We start from the raw sequence: 20,273 nt of genomic DNA, 5'->3' as shown, positions 1-20,273 counted from the left end.
AGTACTGTCTTTGACACTAGTTGGGTGCTCCAAGATAAATCCCCTAACCTTGGTGAATGCGCCTTATTCCCCTCATCCCCATAAATAAATCCCTCCTAATAATAGCTCAGAGTAACTACCTCACAAGTTTGTTGCCAGGCTCAGAGGTGTTGGGGGCGGCAGCGGATCGATGGGGGCAAGTTAACAGACAATAAGGTGAAAGAGATGTGCTTTTTCTGCTCGGGATGGGGCCCCCTTTGCACCTGTCAGCCAGAGGGAGGATAGGTCCATCTGTACTGAGGGACCCGCTTCAGCTGCAGCTGATTTAGGGTACCCGGCTCAGAGCCATTGGCCTGGAGGGCTGAGGAGCTCTGTGGGGCTCTAGACAGGCTTTTTTTGCAGGGGGGCTTTTCCCAAACACAGAGCTGAAGGTTACCTCCTCACCCAAGGGGGCAGAGATTTTTTTTTTGAGACAGAATGTCCCTGGCTCATCCCATCCCGGGGAAGGAGGGTGTTTTCTCTCTCCAGTCCCCCAACAGGGCAGCAAAGTCAAGCATCTTTTACAGATTCCATTTCCTCATCTGGAGGACATCTAACACCTAACAGCCCTGACAGGCTCCGCACCTAGGATCCCCGCCGGGGTCTCTGCCTCCCATCTGAGGCACGGGGGGGCTACAGTTCCCTTTGAGGGGTGGAGCCTGGTCCTTCAGAAATTACAGTTACACTCTGGGAGGTCAGGACTTGGGCCACCCAAGAGGAGAGCGGGTCTGGATGGTCCTGATCCCAAGCACTCACCTGCCTGGGGGAAGCTGCCTCGGGGGCAGACCGGCTCATCCCCGGGTAGGAGAGGGTTAACTCTGCGGGGTCCCCAAGAACGATCCCTCCCCGGTGAGAGCCCGGGAGCTGCGGCGCCCCCTCCCCCAAGCTCAGTTAATGGAAAACATGGTCCCCGGAGGGGAGGGCTCTCTCCCTCCTCTGAGTCTGAGGACGCCCGGGGGAAGGAGGGGTAGGTGGGAGGGGCCGGCCACTAGGAGTTCGGTTCCCCTCCTATTTTGAGAGGGCTTGGGAGGCTCAGGGCACGTGCCCCTCTCCGACCTTCACCCCACAACCCAGGAGGCGCCCGGGACTCCCCACAGTCACCGGGGCACCCTCCAGAAGGGATGGGGCGGGGCGAAGATGGGGGAAAGGAGGTCCCCCTCTACTAAGGGGCGGGGCCACAGCGGGTTATTCCAAACACACCACGGGGGGGGGGCCGAGATGCTTGATTTCCAGAGGGGGCGGGGCTGCACTTGGGTTCTCCTCGATTTAGGGGAGGGGGCCCCCGAAACCCCGAGGAACAGACCGTGTCAGCACTCCCCCTAACTCAGGATCTCTCCAGCCTACTCTTCTTTGGGGAGGTAGGGGGACGTAGAGAGGTGGGTTTGTCTGGGCGGGGGCTGAGGCCTGGGGGAGTCGCCCACCCCCCGCCCTCCCCTGGGGACAGTAGGAGGCGGCCCCCCGGCCCCGCCGCGCCCCCGCCCGGGCTCCCCGGCCCCCGAATAAAGTCCCTCACTTCCTTTGGTAATTACAGGCTGGCGGAAATACGTCAGTTGTTATCTGCTCTGGGCTTTGCTGCACTGTACAATTCAGAAGGAGAGGAAATTTCCCCCCTCCGCCCGCCTGCCTGCCCTCCCGCCCGCCCGCTCGCAGCCGCCGCCGCTTCTGGCCCTTTAAGAGCCCGGATCCAGTCCGGGGAGCCGCCGAACCGGGGGCATTTCGGCGGGGCTTGGGGAACAGCGAGGCGGGGGGGGGGCCGCTCCCCGGGAGAAAGCGTCGCGGGTGGGGGAACGACCATGGGGAGACAGATCCCCGAGCCGCGGAGGGGAGAGCAACCACGCTGAGAAGCTTCCCGTCCAGAGGCAGCTCCGGCGGGGGGGGCGCTGACACCCCCACCCCGCCCCTCCATCCCCACAAGAATCTCCTGCCGCTGCCCCCGAGACGGATGAAAGTTCCCGAGAGGACCGGGGGGGAGAGGCCGAGCCGAGGCTGGGTCTGTCCACCGCCCCCCCCAGCGGGCGTGTGACCTCGCCCCCTCCCACCCTCTCCACCCCTCGGGACTTCGGGAGGGGCGGCTGGGGCCGGGGCTGGGGCAGCCCGGGCGGTCCCCGACCCCCCAGCCCCGCGCGGCCCGCGCGGCCCTCGCTACAAAGTTGCAAAGCCCCCGCGTTCCGGATGGAATTCTGTGTTGCAGCTTAGTCCCGAAGGCGGAAAGAACGAGGGCGCGCGGGCGGGAGAGGAGACGCCGAGGGGAGAGCGGAGCGGAGCGGAGCGCCGGGGGAGCCTGTGCCTGCTGCGGCCGCTGGGCTGTTGACTCCCCGACGTTGGAATAGTCCTCGCGGTGGGGGGAGGGGGTCCTTTGCCTGACCCTCCGCTCTTCATTTAAAAAGATTTCTCCGGGGGGTGGGAGACTTGGAGTTATACGGTGGGTTCTTTTTATTCCATTTTTAAAAAACCGTCCTGGGGGTTGGAGTCAAGGTCATCGAGCCGCTTTCCACTGGCTGTGGCGTCTAACCCCGGTGGATCCCTAGGGGCAGCGAGGAGGACTGCCTGGCGTGGGGCGGCAAGCACGGCCGGGGCCGTGGAAATGGATGGGAAGGTCCGGCAGAGCCGCCGGTCTCGCTCCCAGAGGGACCGCGTGAGGCGGAGGGAGGCGGCCGCCCGCGAGGCCCGGAATCAGAGCCCGTCGTCCGGCTCGGAAAGGGAGCCCAGCCCGGGCAAAGAGAACACGAGCCAGAACTGCGCGCACCCCCGGGGCGCGGCGGCGGCGGCGGCGGCGGCGGCGGCCGCCCCCCGAAACGCACGCCCTCCGCGCCGCCGGCGCCGAGAGTCCAGCTCCCAGGAAGAGGAATTGATCGATGGCTTTGCGATTGCCAGCTTCAGCACCCTGGAGGCCTTGGAGGTAAGAGCGGGCGCGTGGCGAGGGGGGTGCCGAGCCCCCCCTTTCCTTACCAGTCTGGGGGCGCAGGCGGAGCTTCGAGGAGGGAGGAGGCTGTTTACTTTGGGGGGTCAGAAATGGGAGGGGGCTGTGTTTCTGGGAGGTTGACTCCAGAGGGCTCTCCCGAGCCGGACGGGCCCCTCCTAAGCCGGGGTGCCCCCGAGGCTGTTTAGGGGCCCACGCGTTGCGGATCGTCTGGTCTATGGGGTCTCTAGGACCTGGTTAGTGGGGCCGGCGGGTTAGACGCCTCTTTGCTGAATGTAAACACTGGCTGCTCACTCCCTGTGCCTCTCGCCCCCGACCTCCGAGACTTGGGGAGTCGGTGATTGGAGCGTTCTGTCGGTGGGTGTCTAATTTGGAATTTCCTGAAGCCTCCATTGTGGGGCAACGCTCCCCTCCCGGATTCGGGGGTGGGGGGGGAGAGTGAGGTTTTTCCAAAACACCGTCCAGGTCCGGAGCCCAGGCTTTAGCCTGGGCCGGGGTCACCTGTCCCTGTTGGCACCGAGGGCTCAAGCTTGGACCGTAATCCTTTCAGACCCTGCAGTTCACCAAGGCCCTTGGCCTCGTGTTGCCAAATTGTTACTTTATCTGCAGCCGGAGATAGTGGGGAAATGGATACTGTGGGGTGTTTTCTGGGGATAAGATGTTGAAATGGCTGATTTCCACTCCCTCATTTCCCCCTCCCCCTTGGATGGTTGTGTGTGTGTTTAAATGGGCATATCCATGGGGGTGACTTTTAGAAAGTCCCCATCCGTGTTGACGACATATTTGCCAGGGGTTAATAGGTTGTCAAAAAAATATTGCTCATCTGGAGAACTTCTTAGGAACGATATTTACTGAGCAAATTCACCTCTTCTTGCCTGAACTCCTAAGTCGAGAAGGAAATGAAATCTTTTCTGGAGGAGGATGACAGACCAGGGCTGGGCCTGGCTTGGAGTGCTTCTGGAGTAGCTTGTGGTTCTCTTCCCCAGGGGAGGTGGGGTTCTGGTGCGTGAGGAGTCTGGGTCGGGGCCAGCCTTGTCCGGTCCAGAAACCTGGCGGGGGAAATAGCTGCTCAGGTGCTTGGGTGTGGGCTGTCTGTCAGTGGGAGAGCGCCTGCTCACCGGGGCAAACTTTGCCCTCCCTCTTGCTGCTGCTAAGGAGTGGGGCTTGGCTGTTTTGGTCTTCCTACCATTTGTATCTAAGGAGATTAGCAGCTTTACTCACCTGATCTCATTTGTCTGAGGTAGATAGATCTTGAGGGCGGTATTTTTATTCCCATTTTACAGCTCAACCAAGGGAAGAGACTTCCCTTGCAGTGTGGGGCAGGGGGAGATAGGGTCTTAGTCCTGAATTCCAGTCTACACTCCCCATAACGCCTGCCAGTTGTTTGGCTTTTCCTTCGCGTGGCATTCCTAGTGTCCCCGTTTGCTACTTAGACTTGCCTGGACTATGGCTCAAAGATCACAGGATTTAGAATTCCCTGGGATTCTAGAGAACTGGTTCAAATCCCTTCCCTTGTAACATAGAAGCCGGCCTCGGCTTGTCAGGTAGGGTTTGACTAGCTTTGGAGCTGGAGAAGCCCTTGAGGGATCACTGGACCTCGGATAGTGTCTATGACTGGTCCATAAGAAGGGTAGGAATTGGACTGTCTGTGACTTTACTGCTCCCTGAATGACTGATCTAGGCCAGTGGGGTTTGCTGCCGTGCTCGGAGCCCTTCTTGGGGGGTAATCATTCACATTTTTCTTTTCCCATTTAGAGAGAAAGCTCCTTGAGGACAGGGTTTGGCTTTTTGCCTCTTTTTATATTTCTTGTGCCTGGTACACTTGCTTTTTGATTGACTAAGGAAGAACCACTTTCAGCTTTGTCATCACTTTTTTTTTTTTTTGGAAGTCTTGCCGACCATTTATTAAGCACTTACTGTATGCCAGCCCCTGGGCTAAGCACAGAGCTTTCAAAGAAAGGCAAAATCATCACCTGTGAACTTGGTATTAAAATAGTTTGAGACCCATAGGATTCAGAGCTAGACCTCTGTCATTTTACACAGGGGCCCCCTAAGATTGCACTGAATCAAAGCTTTTCTGGCTCTAAATTTTCAACCATTCTCTAGCCACGTACCTGCTTAACCTGCCTACTAGATGATAAATGAATAGAGCTTTTGGGGCGTAGTAAATGGAGCTCTGATCTGGGTCCAGAGGAGCGTGGTTTGAATCCTGCCTCACACAGTTACTAGGCAACCTTTGTTCCCGTAAGGCCTGGCTCAGATTGGTCATTCTTTCATGTTCGCTCCTGCAAAGTTCCATGTCTCCTGGAGCTGTTATTATTTATTGTTATTGACTGGCTGTTGAACCTCTCAATGGAAATCGGGCTCTGAGAGGGACGCCCAGGAAGGTAATATTTGTCTGAGGTGTCTAGATTGAGAGTGACATTTAAAACAGAAAGCTTTCTTGGGGTTAGGGGAACCACTGATGACTAAGAATAGCCCTCCTCTTAGTCATACTGAGAGAATTTGAAAATGCCCAAACTTCCTGCAGCTCCCCAGCATCAATAGCCCAGAGGGTTAAATCTAAGGACTTTTCACCCCAGCCTGAATGGGCTTCGAATGTAAGCTCGCTGAGGGCAGAGGGCAGGGGTCAGGTGGCTGGACTTGAACCCAGGATTTTCCAGACGTGAGTCCAACACCACCTGATGTGTTGGGGTAATCAGTTCTTATCAATTGACTGTGGAAGCATTTCTCCTTTTTGTAAAGGATGGGGACTAGAACGGGATGCTGATTTCATGGGGACATGCTGCTAGATGGGTAAAGGCAGTGGTTCTCAAAGTATGGTCTAGAGAATCCTGGGGATCTCTGAAACCCTTTTACAGGGTCTACAATTTCAAAAATAGTTTTTATTTCCAATATGGTAAATGTCTATGAATATAACCAGATAAACAAAAACCACTTTGGAGAGATCCTCAATAATTTTTAATAGGATGAAGATACTGAAAACAAAAGTTTGAGAACCATTGGGTAAGGGGGTATCTGGCAGGCTATGGGAAAAGAACTCAACTTGATTTAGGAAGTTAGAGTTCAAATGTCACCTTATCCTGTGGCTGATCAGTGGCCCCCAGGACTAGACTTAATCCCTTGCATTTCTCTCTGGTCTCTGCCCCCTGATTGCAAGGATCCAAGGAGAAAATATTGTATATGTGAAACATTTTAAAACCTTACTTTTCTACATAAATATTAGCTACTATTAGAGAGTGTTAGGTATGTGTGTCATTCCTACATTCAAAATTAGATTCTTTTAAAAAATTACTTTCCTTCTACTGCCCCCTAAAAAAAAGATCACTATTTCCTTGTTAGAACAACTGGGTTTTATTTAGGGCTGAAGGGCCCTAGAGATCCAGTCTAACCCTCTGATGGCCCTGGAGAACATTTTGGCCCTACAAAGGGTTGAGTGACTGGTTCCCCAAATCCCTCAGTAGTAGAACTGGGGCTTGGACTAGGACCTCTGACCCCAGCTATTTCCACTGCCCCCCCACTTATTTTGGATCTTTGGTAAGTGACTCGTGGTACCTGGTAGAAGTCTGCACTGGGCATGCCGTTGAGAACATTCCCCAGGACTTAAGGCTCTGGTGATGGGTCACACTGCTTTCTGAGGAAGGAGAGACAACATCCCCATAGAGGATCCCCCTTTTCTCTAATTTTTGGAAGCTCTGACGGACTGGACCTTCTGCATGACTTTCTAGGGCCTGGTTTTCCCCCTTTTTGTGTTTCTGAGACCCCTCTAGCAATTTGCTGAAACCTATCCTCCCCTTTTCAAATACATAAAATATACTGAAGTGCAAAAGAAACTAATCCTATTGGAATGTAGTTATCCAAAAAAGTTGTGGATTGTTTCTTTATTTTTTTACACGAGGTCAAATTAAGAAATCTTGCCCCCCCCAAAAAAAGTCACCTGTCTTCTTCCCCTTTAATTCAGCCCGAAATTATGAAGCACCTATTGTGTAGAGGCCCCCCAAAAGCTATAGCTCCTACTTTCTGGGATCTTGCCTCTGTTCTCTGATCTTAGCACCTTCTTCCAAGCCTTAGACTTCTGGGGAAGAGAAGCCCCAGCTTGGAGAAAAATGAGGGGAGGGAAGAGAGAATGGTACTGGTACACACCAGTTTCCCTCAAGGTTCCTTCATCTTGGGAAGATCAGTCTGGACTCCAGATATGGTGCTCTTATCAATTCCTCCCCTCTATTTGTAGGGATCAATTAATCCCTATATTCTAAAGCAGGGGTCCTCAAACTTTTTAACTAGGGGGCCAGTTCACTGTCCCTCAGACTGTTGGAGGGCCAGACTATAGTAAAGACAAAAACTTTGTTTTGTGGGTCTTTAAATAAAGAAACTTCATATCCCTGGGGGAGGGGGATAAACGTCCTCCGCTACGACCCCTGTCTAAAGTTTTCATCCTCAGGACGCCCTGACTTTGTGAGGGGACAAAGAATAGGATGAGGGTTGATAGAAATGTTTTTCCTAATCCTGGGCAGTCCCATTCTGTCCGAGGGGTATGAGATGCTGGGCTTGGGTGGGAGGATGCCCAGGAGGCTGTGGGGGCTAATATTCGGAAGCCCTGGGTTCAGATCTCAGCTTCTCTGCCTGGTGCCCTCATGTCATCTCAGGGCAAGTAATTTACTCCGAGAACCTTTGTCAAATAAGATCTGTGATCCCACGGATGGAGATGTCTCCTTGGAGGACGGGGAGCTTGAAGGGTTGTTGCTAAGGGATGGGAGCCTGCTGTGACTTTTGGCCCTGTCCCATCAGAACAACAAACTTCAGGGTCCTGCCCGATTCTCCAGCTGGGTGGGGCTACTTGTACACAATCACACCTTGTGTGCTCTGCAATTTCCATGTTGATCTGTCATTCTCTGGTACTCGGTAAATGCTTCGGAGATTGAGATCTTTCCACAGAGCTCCTTCTTTCCCCTACGGCCCTCAAGGAGTTTCTTCCTGGAGATCTGCCACAGATGGAGGGAGAAGAATCTCTCCTGCCATTACCTGAAGCTCAGTTTGTCCTCCTGTAAAAATGAAGGCTCAGGATAATTTCTGAGACTCCTCAAGTGCTGACATTTTATGTCCAGAGGGCCCTCCCAGTTCTGATACCCTGTGTTCCAAGGCCCTCCTGGTTCTGACCTCCTGGGTTCTAAGGCTTCTTCCATTTCTATGTTCTGACACTTTGTCCTAACACCCTGTATTCTAAGAGCCCTTAGCTCTGTGTTCCAAGGTCCCTCCCAGTTCTGACATTCTGTGTTCTAAGGCTTTTCCTAGCTTTGACATCTTGGGTTCTAAGGGCCCTCCAGCTCTGTTCCAAGGCTCCCCTAGCTCTGATTGTGTTCTAAGTTCCTTCCCGCTCTGACACTGTGTTCTAAGGACCCTCTTATCTCTGTGTTCCACGGCCCTTCCATTTCTGATACCCTGTGTTCTAAAGCTTCTCCCAGCCCTGACCTCCCGGGTTCCAAGGCTTCTCCCAGCCCTGACCTCCCGGGTTCCAAGGCTTCTCCCAGCCCTGACCTCCCGGGTTCTAAGGCTTCTCCCAGCCCTGACCTCCCGGGTTCCAAGGCTTCTCCCAGTTCTATGTTCCGACACCCTGTATTCTAAGAGCCCCTTAGCTCTGTGTTCCAAGGCCCTCCCGGCTCTGGCCCCACAGTGAGGGGTTCCTGCTAACTGTGACCCGAGAGGGGTCAGTGAGACTGAGAGGGGTGGAAGGGCCTGGGGGACTAAGGAAGTTGGGTCATTGGAGCCCGTCGGGCTGCCCAGGGAGATAAACACCCATTTCATGCAGATGAAACTGCTAATTGGGTTTGAAGCTGGTTGAGTGAATCACGGGAGAAGTATCAGATGGATGTGGAGATGGCATTTAAAGGAGCTTTGATCCTCTCCGCTGTTCCTTTTAAGTAGGAAGAGTCTGGCTAAAAAAGGAACTTGGTCGGAATGCTAATGAATCCAAGTCTCCAGCACCAATTGTTTACTAGAAACTGCTCCAGATGAGAGGGATTTCTTCGGGTGCTGCCCTCCCGCCAGAGCTTTGCGAGAGGGGCTCCCAGGGCCACTTTCTCTGCCTCTGGTTGCCTGGGGCAGGATGGAAGTGGGCCTAGAAGGGCACTTCTGGGACCCTGCGGGCCTGGCTTCCGGGCCCGGGTTCAGTCTTGTACACATGAGTCAGTCCCTTAAGCTCTTTGGGTTTTCCTCATCCCAGTAAAATGAGGGAGGGGCTTGAAGTGAAGATCCATTACTCTCTCTTCCCCTCCCCCTTCACTTGCAGCTCCCGATTTCTGACTTTCCCAGCTTCCTCCAGGACAGACGCGGGGCTGGGAACTAAAGCAGTCAGCATTGATTAAGCTCCAGGTGCAAGGCAGTGAGTGGCTGAGAGTACAAAGGTTAAAAAGGCCGTCCCTGCCCTCACGGAGCTTACGTGGGCCCAGAGCAGAGCCCCCCTGCCCGGGGATGGATCCAGACGTTGCCCAGTGTGTTTCAGCAAGGGCTCCTCCCGCCTCCCTCTGCTCCCTGAAAGGAAAGGGAGAGATGTTGGCTTTAGTTATTTGGAAATGAAGGTGCTAGAAAACAAGATTAAAGCCCTCCCCTTTGTGTGTTTCCCAGGTCAGCTTCTCCTGGTCTTCCTCCTGCCCAGCACAGGCCCTTGGGGAGGGGCCTGGAGAAGCTGCCCAGCCTGGGGAGGACTCGGGGAGACAAGTTCAAGCCCATTGTCTGGTAGTGGGGGGGACTTGGCCGCCCTGGCGTGGGGATGTCTAACTGCCCCCCCCCCCCAGTAACAAAAATAACAAAAAAGGGGCGGTTCTCTGATTCAGGTGGATGGATAGATGGTGGTTACTTTTCTTTCTGTTGAAAATGACCGAGAGGCTCGGACACAGGGCAGAGTTCCCTGTCTGGGAGTCGGAGAAGCTGGGGAGAGCACCCGCTCTGGGGCCGGGAGGATCCAGCCTTTGGGTCACTTAACCCCCATTTCCTACCAAAAGAAAGGAAGGCTGAAGGTGGGGGACCTGAAGGGGCAGGGGCCCGAGCTGCAGAATCGGAAGCATTTTTATTTGCCGTGTTGGCCGTGGCCGGTGCTTTAATGTCGCAGTTAGGAGCCCGGCTCGGGCCTCTATCCCCTTTGACCCTTGGATCTCTGGGAGGAGATGAACCTTTTCAGAGCTTGGCTGGGGGCCGTGGGACCTCAGAGGTGGAGGACGAGAACCTGGAACAAACAGGAGCTCCCTTTGTAAAGCCCCTTTGAAAGGGCTTGAAAGCAAAATCCCCTGTAATTCCCCCAAAGGCCCATTCTCCCATAGCAGTTTCAGTGTGTGTCTGAGCCCCCAGGCGGGGGAGCCGGTGGAGACCCCCGATCCCTGCCTGGGCTCCCTGCACTGGAGGCTGTGGAGAGAGGCCTCCTTAGAGTCCCTTGGCCTGGCACCCGGCGGGGGTGAGGGCTCAGTCTGGGAGCCCGGGGAGGCCAGCTTCTGGCCCTGGGGGAGCCTGGGGAGGGGGGAGGGGACGGGGGTGTAACAGGCCATGTTAGGGGCATGAAAACCCCAGTGAAACCCAGGAAAAAGTCCCCTCTGTGAATCAGAGTTAGTCACAGGCAGCCCTTGGCACGGCTCCTGGCACAGCCGTGGACCTTGGCTCTCTGGTCCTCGCCTTTCCCGCGTCCGGCCCCAGGCCCCGCGGAGGCCGCAGCCTTCTCCGGCCCCTCCGCCCTTTGCTCCCCACTTCCCGTGGTCCTGTGGTCCCTACACCTGCCACCTGGAAACCCCTGTGACCCAGTGACTTGTCCCTGACTTGGAACTAGATGTGTTCCCCCTCCAGGGCTATTTCTGGTTTCACAGGTGCCTCCTTCAAACCGTCTCAGCCCAGAGAAACTAGTCTGTGAATGGGAGGGTTCCAGGCCCAGCCCCAGAAAAGCTCCCTAATGGCCGTGGGCTGCTAGGATTCCTGGCTCTGCTGCCGAGCTGGTAATCCGGAAGGAATCCAGGGCCGAGATAAACCTAGTGGAAGGGACCCAGAGACGGCCAGTGCGGCCCAGAGGGAGGCGAGGACACCGATGACCACAGGCAGGATTCGCACCCAGACCCCAGCGCCTGGCGGGCAGGCTGCCTAGTCCGGCTCCTTGGTTACAATGGGGCCTCCTGTGGTTGCGGGGCTGCCACCCGAGTCCCGTCCATTTGCTCACGGGCCACAAGCTCCGCTTTCCCGGGCAGGGCTTTCGTTCTGTGCTCCCCCTGGGCTGGTTGGGTTCCTCTAAAATGTGGGCAGACTTTGGGAGGCAAAGGCCCAACCCCGGGAGGTGGGAAAAGGCTGCAGGGAGAAGCTGGGGCCCGAGCTGAATTCACAGGCTTGTCCCAGAGCTGGAAGTGAGGCAGGGGTGGGAGCCAGAGGCTCGCTGTGGGGGCAGAACATTGAGCCTGAGTGTGGAAAAGGGGGTTCTTGTACAGGGACGCGGGAAAGGTGGTCTGGACCAGGAGAGCCCCCCAGAGCCGCCGGGGAATCCCAAGTCCGGTGAGCAGGGCTTTCTGGGGCCGCTGTGAAGGTGATGGACAGGATGAGGGACGGGCAGGAGCCTGCTGGAAGCGGCAGGAGCGGTGCTGTCCGGAGTTAGGGCTGGCACGTAGGAGGTGCTTCCTGACTGTCACTGAGTTAGGGTGATGGCACAGGATGTTGTGGGACTCTGGGTAATGGTCACTGAGAAGGGAAAAGGGGTGAAGGTGTGGGGGTGAAACGGGGGCTCTCTGGGAGAAGCTAGGGCGGGGGGTTTTCCTCAGAGGGTGGGGCCCCCCGGCTGTGTGCTTCTGAGGGCTTGGGGAGGGAGACTGCCCATTGGAGCTGGAGAGGAAGGGGGAGAAATGGGTCCTGTTTGGGAGCTCGCCCCCTGCCTGGGCTGAGGCAGTAGCTGCCAGGAGTTCCCTGCCTCCAGTTCTTTCTCTTTTAGCCATTAAACTGAGCTTCCTAAAGCTCAGGTGGGATCATGTCACCGCCCCCTCCCCCCAACTTCATCAACCTTAGAGGTTCCCTGTCACCTACAAAATGCTCTGACATTCAAAGCCCCCCCTAAGTCCCTTCCTCCTACCTTCCTAGTCTTTCTAACCCTATTCCCCCTTATGTTCTCTTGTGTCCGACGCCAGTCTCCTGACTTTTCCATCTTACTCCTGCCTTTTACAAGAGGCCTTTCCCAAGCCCTCAATTCCAGGGCCTTTTCTCTGTTAATCATTTCCCACTTCTCCTGAATAAGTATAAGCGTGTTTGTACAAATCTGTTTGCTTGTCGTCTCCTCCTCTAGATTGTGAGCAGAGTCGCCTTTTGTCCCTTGGTGGATCCCCCAGCACTTAGCACAATGCCTGGTACTCGTAGGTGTTTGAGAAATCTTTGTTGACTGATTGATTCCTTAGTAGAGAGAGTTTTCCTCCTCTGAAGTTCTATGCCCATGAAGTCAGTGATCTGGAGAAGGGAGCTGGTGCCCTCTACACCCCATGAAATCACTGATCTAGACAAGGGAGCTGGTGCCTTCTATAACCATTCTATACCCATGAAATCAGTGATCTGGAGAAGGGAGCTGGTGCCCTCTATACCCATGAAATCGGTGATCTAGACAAGGGAGCTGGTGCCTTCTATAACCATTCTATGCCCATGAAATCGGTGATCTGGACAAGGGAGCTGGTGCCCTCAACACCCATGAAATCACTGATCTAGACAAGGGAGCTGGTGCCCTCTATACCTATGAAATCACTGATCTAGATAAGGGAGCTGGTGCCTTCTATAACCATTCTATACCCATGAAATCAGTGATCTAGACAAGGGAGCTGGTGCCTTCTATAACCATTCTATGCCCATGAAATCGGTGATCTGTAGAAGGGAGCTGGTGCCTTCTATACCCATTCTATGCCCATGAAATCAGTGATCTGGAGAAGGGAGCTAGTACCTTCTATAACCATTCTATGCCCATGAAATTAGTGATCTGGACAAGGGAGCTGGTGCCTTCTATACTCATTCTATGCCCATGAAATCGGTGATCTGTAGAAGGGAGCTGGTGCCTTCTATAACCATTCTATGCCCATGAAATCAGTGATCTGGACAAGGGAGCTGGTGCCTTCTATAACCATTCTATGCCCATGAAATCGGTGATCTGTAGAAGGGAGCTGGTGCCTTCTATACCCATTCTATGCCCATGAAATCGGTGATCTGTAGAAGGGAGCTGGTGCCTTCTATAACCATTCTATGCCCATAAAATCGGTGATCTGGACAAGGGAGCTGGTGCCTTCTATAACCATTCTATGCCCATGAAATCAGTGATCTGGAGAAGGGAGCTGGTGCCTTCTATACCCATTCTATGCCCATGAAATCAGTGATCTGGAGAAGGGAGCTAGTACCTTCTATAACCATTCTATGCCCATGAAATCGGTGATCTGGAGAAGGAGCTGGTGCCTTCTATACCCATGAAATCACTGATCTAGATAAGGGAGCTGGTGCCTTCTATAACCATTCTATACCCATGAAATCAGTGATCTAGACAAGGGAGCTGGTGCCTTCTATAACCATTCTATGCCCATGAAATCGGTGATCTGTAGAAGGGAGCTGTGCCTTCTATACCCATTCTATGCCCATGAAATCAGTGATCTGGACAAGGGAGCTGGTGCCTTCTATAACCATTCTATGCCCATGAAATCGGTGATCTGTAGAAGGGAGCTGGTGCCTTCTATACCCATTCTATGCCCATGAAATCGGTGATCTGTAGAAGGGAGCTGGTGCCTTCTATAACCATTCTATGCCCATGAAATCAGTGATCTGGACAAGGGAGCTGGTGCCTTCTATAACCATTCTATGCCCATGAAATCGGTGATCTGTAGAAGGGAGCTGGTGCCTTCTATACCCATTCTATGCCCATGAAATCGGTGATCTGTAGAAGGGAGCTGGTGCCTTCTATAACCATTCTATGCCCATAAAATCGGTGATCTGGAGAAGGGAGCTGGTGCCTTCTATAACCATTCTATGCCCATGAAATCAGTGATCTGGAGAAGGGAGCTGGTGCCTTCTATACCCATTCTATGCCCATGAAATCAGTGATCTGGACAAGGGAGCTGGTGCCTTCTATAACCATTCTATGCCCATGAAATCGGTGATCTGGAGAAGGGAGCTGGTGCCTTCTATACCCATGAAATCACTGATCTAGATAAGGGAGCTGGTGCCTTCTATAACCATTCTATACCCATGAAATCAGTGATCTAGACAAGGGAGCTGGTGCCTTCTATAACCATTCTATGCCCATGAAATCGGTGATCTGTAGAAGGGAGCTGGTGCCTTCTATACCCATTCTATGCCCATGAAATCAGTGATCTGGACAAGGGAGCTGGTGCCTTCTATAACCATTCTATGCCCATGAAATCGGTGATCTGTAGAAGGGAGCTGGTGCCTTCTATACCCATTCTATGCCCATGAAATCGGTGATCTGTAGAAGGGAGCTGGTGCCTTCTATAACCATTCTATGCCCATAAAATCAGTGATCTGGAGAAGGGAGCTGGTGCCTTCTATAACCATTCTATGCCCATGAAATCAGTGATCTGGAGAAGGGAGCTGGTGCCTTCTATACCCATTCTATGCCCATGAAATCAGTGATCTGGAGAAGGGAGCTGGTGCCTTCTATACCCATGAAATCACTGATCTAGACAAGGGAGCTGGTGCCTTCTATAACCATTCTATGCCCATGAAATCGGTGATCTGGAGAAGGGAGCTGGTGCCTTCTATACCCATGAAATCACTGATCTAGATAAGGGAGCTGGTGCCTTCTATAACCATTTTATACCCATGAAATCAGTGATCTAGACAAGGGAGCTGGTGCCTTCTATAACCATTCTATGCCCATGAAATCGGTGATCTGTAGAAGGGAGCTGGTGCCTTCTATAACCATTCTATACCCATGAAATCAGTGATCTAGACAAGGGAGCTGGTGCCTTCTATAACCATTCTATGCCCATGAAATCGTGATCTGGACAAGGGAGCTGGTGCCTTCTATACCCATTCTATGCCCATGAAATCGGTGATCTGTAGAAGGGAGCTGGTGCCTTCTATAACCATTCTATGCCCATGAAATCAGTGATCTGGACAAGGGAGCTGGTGCCTTCTATACCCATTCTATGCCCATGAAATCAGTGATCTGGAGAAGGGAGCTGGTGCCTTCTATACCCATTCTATGCCCATGAAATCAGTGATCTGGAGAAGGGAGCTGGTGCCTTCTATAACCATTCTATGCCCATGAAATCGGTGATCTGTAGAAGGGAGCTGGTACCTTCTATAACCATTCTATGCCCATGAAATCGGTGATCTGGACAAGGGAGCTGGTGCCTTCGTCTCACAGAGCCTTGTACCTTGGGCGTGAGTGTGTAGGAAAGGATAGAAAGGTGTCCCGACGATGGGGAAGAGCAGAGAAAGTGATGGGGCAGCTGGGTGGTGCAGTGGATAGAGCGCCAGGCTTGAATTCCAATCCAGCCCCCTACCCTTTCTAGCTCTGGGACTTGACTGTATGTGTGCTTCAGTTTCCTCATCTGTAAAATGAGCTGGAGAAGGAAATGGCCGACCATTCTGGTATCTGCCAAGAAAACGCCCAGTGGGGTCACAGTCAGACCTCTGACCGGCCAAGGAGTCCGTAGCTGCAGCTCCCACATAACGGATGCTGGAAGCCCCGAACCTCTGTTTTCCATCTTTGCCGCCAGCTGCTGCTGCCCCTTAGCGGCCCTCCTGGGGGCTCCTCGGCCCAGATAGCTTTCATGGCCCCCCTTCCCCCATGGGACAGCCAGCGGGGAGGATCCGAGTTCTAGTTGCGCTCTCCCTGCTGTGTGTGTGACCTGGGTGCCCCCAGTCTCTGTGCTTAGTGAGGTGCCCCCCCCCCCAGCAGTCTCTGCCCTGTCTCTCACACCTTTTTTAAAATTCCTCTCTCCGTGGAAGTGAGTGGGGGCTCCTCCTCACCTCTGGGAGCGCCGGCTCCTCTCAAGCAGGGACTGTTGGGACTTTCACATTTTTTTAAATCCCCAGCGGATTGATTGATTGCTTTAAGATTTGCAAAGGTCAAAGCCAGCTATTGTTCTTGGAACAAACCAGGGCATTCCTGAGAGCAGTGGTGGAAAATTAATGGACCGAGCTGGGGGGGGAGGGCCGGGCATTTATGGTTATTGATCTGGCCTGTGGAGCCTAGGGCTCCTCGTGGTGCCTTCTGCTGGTGACTGTGCCTCCTTGGAGGTGGCAGGGCAGGCGGGGAGAGGGAGATCATTGGCCCCTGGACAGCCTCACACGGAGGAGGAGAGATCCCCCTTCCCCAGGGGGCTCCCCCTGAGACTGGGAGGGGCGGGGAACATTCTAGGCTGGAGTGCTGAGGGCTCTCTGAAAGGGACTGGGGGGTGGGGACGGCCCCCTTCCTGGCACCCAGAGGGGTCCTCTCCCCCCAGGCCACATTTTGATAGCCAGCTTCCTCGGCGGGATCTTGGTGGTATTCCCGTGAGCTGCGGCTTTTGTTACTGCCACCATTCTGGTGCTCAGGCCCACTCTTCGATGACCCCATTGGGGGCTTTCTTGGCAGATCCTGGAGGGAGTGGTCATCTCCTTCTCCAGCTCATTTTACAGATGAGGAAACCGAGGCACAGAGATAGTGGCAGGCCTAGGATGGCGGGGCCAGGGCTGGGGCTGAGGCTGCCCCGGGAAGGGGAGTCCTGCGGCCCAGCTCTCCCCCTGCAGAAGCACAATCTCCAGGCCCGGCTGTGCCCCCCCCTCCCAGAGGGCTGGAGAGAAGAGGCGGGAGCCACATTGTGCTCTGATTTGGGGGGGGGGTGGGCGGCAGGGGCCTGGGCTCGGGCATCTTCAGGGCTTCTGAGGGTCCCGGCCCGTGTCTCTGGCCAACCCGGAAGGAGCTGGACAAGACCGAGGGGCAGGAATGGGGGCTTCCTGCAGGGCCCCGAGGGGGGAGGGGGGAGGCCCGGGGCAGGGTTTATTTTTTTCTCATAACGGGAAGAGGGAATCTGGGCGGGATTTCAGGAAGACCTTCCCAGCCCGGGAGAGTGTAAGCCCCCTGCGGGTTAGCTGGGAGAAGAGCCGGCGGGGCGGCCCGGCCGGGAGCGCGGCGCCGAGACACAGCTTAGCCCGCCCGGTTTCCGAAGTTGCTCCCGCCCCTGAATCCCGCATCTCTGTTATCACTTAGACTGTGACAGGGAAGAAAAATGAAGACTTGGGTGCAGAATTAATTGAATTGCACGGGAGAGCTTGTGCCGGGCTTCTTTGGAACAAAACCGGCCTGTGTGGCCTAGTTGTAAACGGATTCTGCTGGCTGGGAGGCTGGGGGCTGATGGGGTTATGGGGGGGATTTAGGGGGGGGCGGGGCCGGGGCGCTGATGGGGTTGGGGGGGACTTAGGGGGGAAGGGGCCGGGGCGCTGATGGGGTTGGGGGGGACTTAGGGGGGAAGGGGCCGGGGCGCTGGTGGGGTTATGGGGGGGAAGGGGCCGGGGCGCTGATGGGGTTATGGGGGGGAAGGGGCCGGGGCGCTGATGGGGTTATGGGGGGGAAGGGGCCGGGGCGCTGATGGGGTTGGGGGGGACTTAGGGGGGAAGGGGCCGGGGCGCTGATGGGGTTATGGGGGGGATTTGGGGGGGAGGGGCCGGGTGGCCGCGGGGAAGGAAGGTCACTTTCTCTCCCCAGGCTGGTTGAGGTGGGAGAGTGAGTGCTGATCCGCTTTCTGACCGCCTGGGGTGGAGGCCCCGCCTCTCGTGCTTAGCCCCCGGGTCTGTTTCTGGGGGTCCGGCCTGGCTTAGCTTCGCCCGGGGCGCCCCGAGGCAGCACCTGCTCTTGGCTCCGGAGGAGAGCTGGGATAGAAAGCGGGGTGGGGTGGGGGGAAGGGCGCCTCCTCCCTTCGGGTCTGTGCTCGGGAGCACTGGGGGTTCGGGGGGGAGGGGCAGTCGGCTCTCTTTCCTTACCTGTGCAATGGAAGTCACCCCCTCCCCCCACGTGTGACCCGGCCCGGCCCCGTAGCTGCCGTCGGGTCCTTTCCCCTACGTCCTCGGGGCGTCGGGCTTGGAGTGTGGAGACTCCTGTTTGTTTACTTAATCCCGGCAGTGACCCTCGTTATCTCGGAGCGGGCAGCTTGCTTAACCTTCTGTGCTGGAGCTTCTCCCCGGGTGGGAGCCGAGGCCGGGGCTGCTGGGTCATTAGGGCCCGGGCTGGGAAACGCTTTCCGAGGAGCGGCCTCGGTTCTCCGGGCCGAAGGTGGGGGATGGGAAGTCTGCTCCCCCTCCCCCCCGGGGGTTGGAGGGAGCTCGCGACATGATTCCTGAGGCGGGTGAATGACGTCCCAGGGTGCAGGCTGGAGGGGAGGGACCCCCAGACCCCTGCCCCTTCCTAGGCCGGGCCGGGAGAAGGCGTGGGCCTGGCTGGGCAGGACCCGGCTCGGAGGAGCCCTTTTCTGGGCTGGAGCTGGTCCGCTCCCTGGGGCCTGTTTGTGGCTCCCGAGAGGTTTGCGTAATCTTGGGAATCTGTGTTTGCTTATGATAAAATGGGAAAGCCGAGCCCGAGGCCTGGGCCGGGGCCAGCCCCTCGCGGACACTTGCGGCTGCAGCGAGTTACTCCACGTTCTTTGCCCTCCCCCGGGGGTTCAGGCTCCCCTCCCCCGCCAGGCCCCAGCTCTGAGGCCGCCCCGCGGGCCTTTCCGAAGCCGCCCTGGTGCCTCGGGCTCCTCCTGGGACCGGCTCTTCTTACCCCGGCCCACCCCTGGGGTATAATCAGTGGGTAAATAAACCTTTGCTGAAGTTTAAATTAATAAAACTGAATTAAAACGTAGCTAGTGCCCACTATGTGCTAGGTGGGCGCCGTGCCAAGCGCTCGTGGTGCCAGGAAAACCCGGCCCGATGTTCTGCCTCCCGCGCTTTAATAACGAGTCCCCGCCGTCGGGCCGGTCATCCTGCCGAGTCCTGCAGCCTCAGTTTCCTCAAAACGAACGTTCCCGGGTGGGAATAGAGGGCGTCCCAGACTGCTTCGGGCCTAAGGCGCTGGCCCTGGCTCCGCTGCCCCCCCCCCTCCGAGAGCCCCACCCCCCACTTCAGGGCGAGGCTGGGGGCTGCTGCTTCTGTGCTGACGCTTCCTGCAAAGGTCTTGAGTTGGGACTTGGACAGAAGCCAAGCCTTGGGGGCCTCCCATGTTTCAGCTTTGGTTCCCGCTCCCCTTCCTCCTTCTGGGACTCGGGCAGGCCCAAGGACCTTCTCGCCTCCCCCGACTTGTGCCAAAGGCTGCCTCGGCAGCAGCCAGTCAGCCGGCCCTCCCCTCCCCCCCCCCCCCCCCCCGTGCCCACCCCCTCGGGCCGGAAGTCCTGAAGCATGGGAGCACCTTTCTCCCGGACCCCTCCCTTCCCAGCGTGGCTCTGCTCCCTGCGCACAGAGAAGGGGAACCGCGAATGGCCGGTGGTTCCACCTGCCCCGGAGCCTCCCCGGGGAACTGGCCCAGCCCTCTGGGTCTGAGCCTCCGTCCCAAAGGCTTCTGCTGACCGGGCCTGGGGGGGAGGGGGGGAGGAGGAGGGCCAGAGCATCCTAGCTTAGCCTTGGATACCAGGGCCCGTGAGTGTCTGGGACCGAGTGTGTCTGAGAAGTCTCTGATCTCCGCTCTCTCCTTCCCCCCCCCCCCTTCTCCCTGCTCCTCGGGCTGGGTCACTGATTTACGGTGGGACACACCCACGGGCCATCTCCCAGGCTCCCCATTCCACGCCAGCGGACACGTTGTACCAGCCGGGGACGGCCGAGAAGGGCTGCGTGTCCTGCTGGGAGCTGGCCCTTGTTCCTGGGCCCAGATCCTTGTTGGATTTATGGGGGGGCCGGGAGCGTGGGCCGTGTCAGCCCTCCTGGTGCTGATTCACCCAGTGTTTGCTCTCGGCTTTCAGACATTTCCCTGGAAACCAGGTGGAGTTCCCCTTGGGCCTGGAGGCTGGGGCAGTAATGGTAGCGGTAATAGCTGGGGGTTATTCAGCCCTGGTGGTGTGCCCGGGAGGGTGGGAGGGGACCCAGACACTGGGGCAGGACCTGCATTCACATCCCCTTCAGAGGAGCAAGTGCCTCGTGAGATAGTAGCTCATTTGATGCTCGCTGCCCCCGCAGAGGTTTCAGTCCCGGCCCCCTCTGTGACCCCATGCGGGTTTTCTTGGCAGAAATACTGGAGTGCCCTTAACCCCACTCGCACAACTAGGGAGACCTGAGCCCTGAGTTGAACTCTATAAAATGAGTCTCTCTGAATGGGGGGCTGTTATCCCCATTTCGCAGATGAGAAAACAAAGGCAAGCAGGTAGAGTGACTTGCCCAGGCTGTC

General features: G+C 56.1%; 1 protein-coding gene across 1 annotated transcript in view; it reads left to right on the top strand.

Annotated features, from left to right (window-relative positions):
• The first annotated feature begins 1,772 nt into the window (after positions 1-1,772).
• Positions 1,773-20,273, top strand: part of FBRSL1 (fibrosin like 1) — a 234,576-nt gene continuing 216,075 nt past the window's right edge. Inside the window, 1 exon segment of the mRNA XM_051972577.1 lies at positions 1,773-2,917. Coding sequence (XP_051828537.1) covers positions 2,603-2,917 — 315 coding nt within the window. The 5' untranslated portion in view covers positions 1,773-2,602.

Source organism: Antechinus flavipes, chromosome 1, assembly GCF_016432865.1.
Source record: "Antechinus flavipes isolate AdamAnt ecotype Samford, QLD, Australia chromosome 1, AdamAnt_v2, whole genome shotgun sequence".
Taxonomy (NCBI): Eukaryota; Metazoa; Chordata; class Mammalia; order Dasyuromorphia; family Dasyuridae; genus Antechinus; species Antechinus flavipes.
Note: the sequence above shows the minus strand (reverse complement) of the source record. Positions and strands in the feature narration are given on the sequence as shown.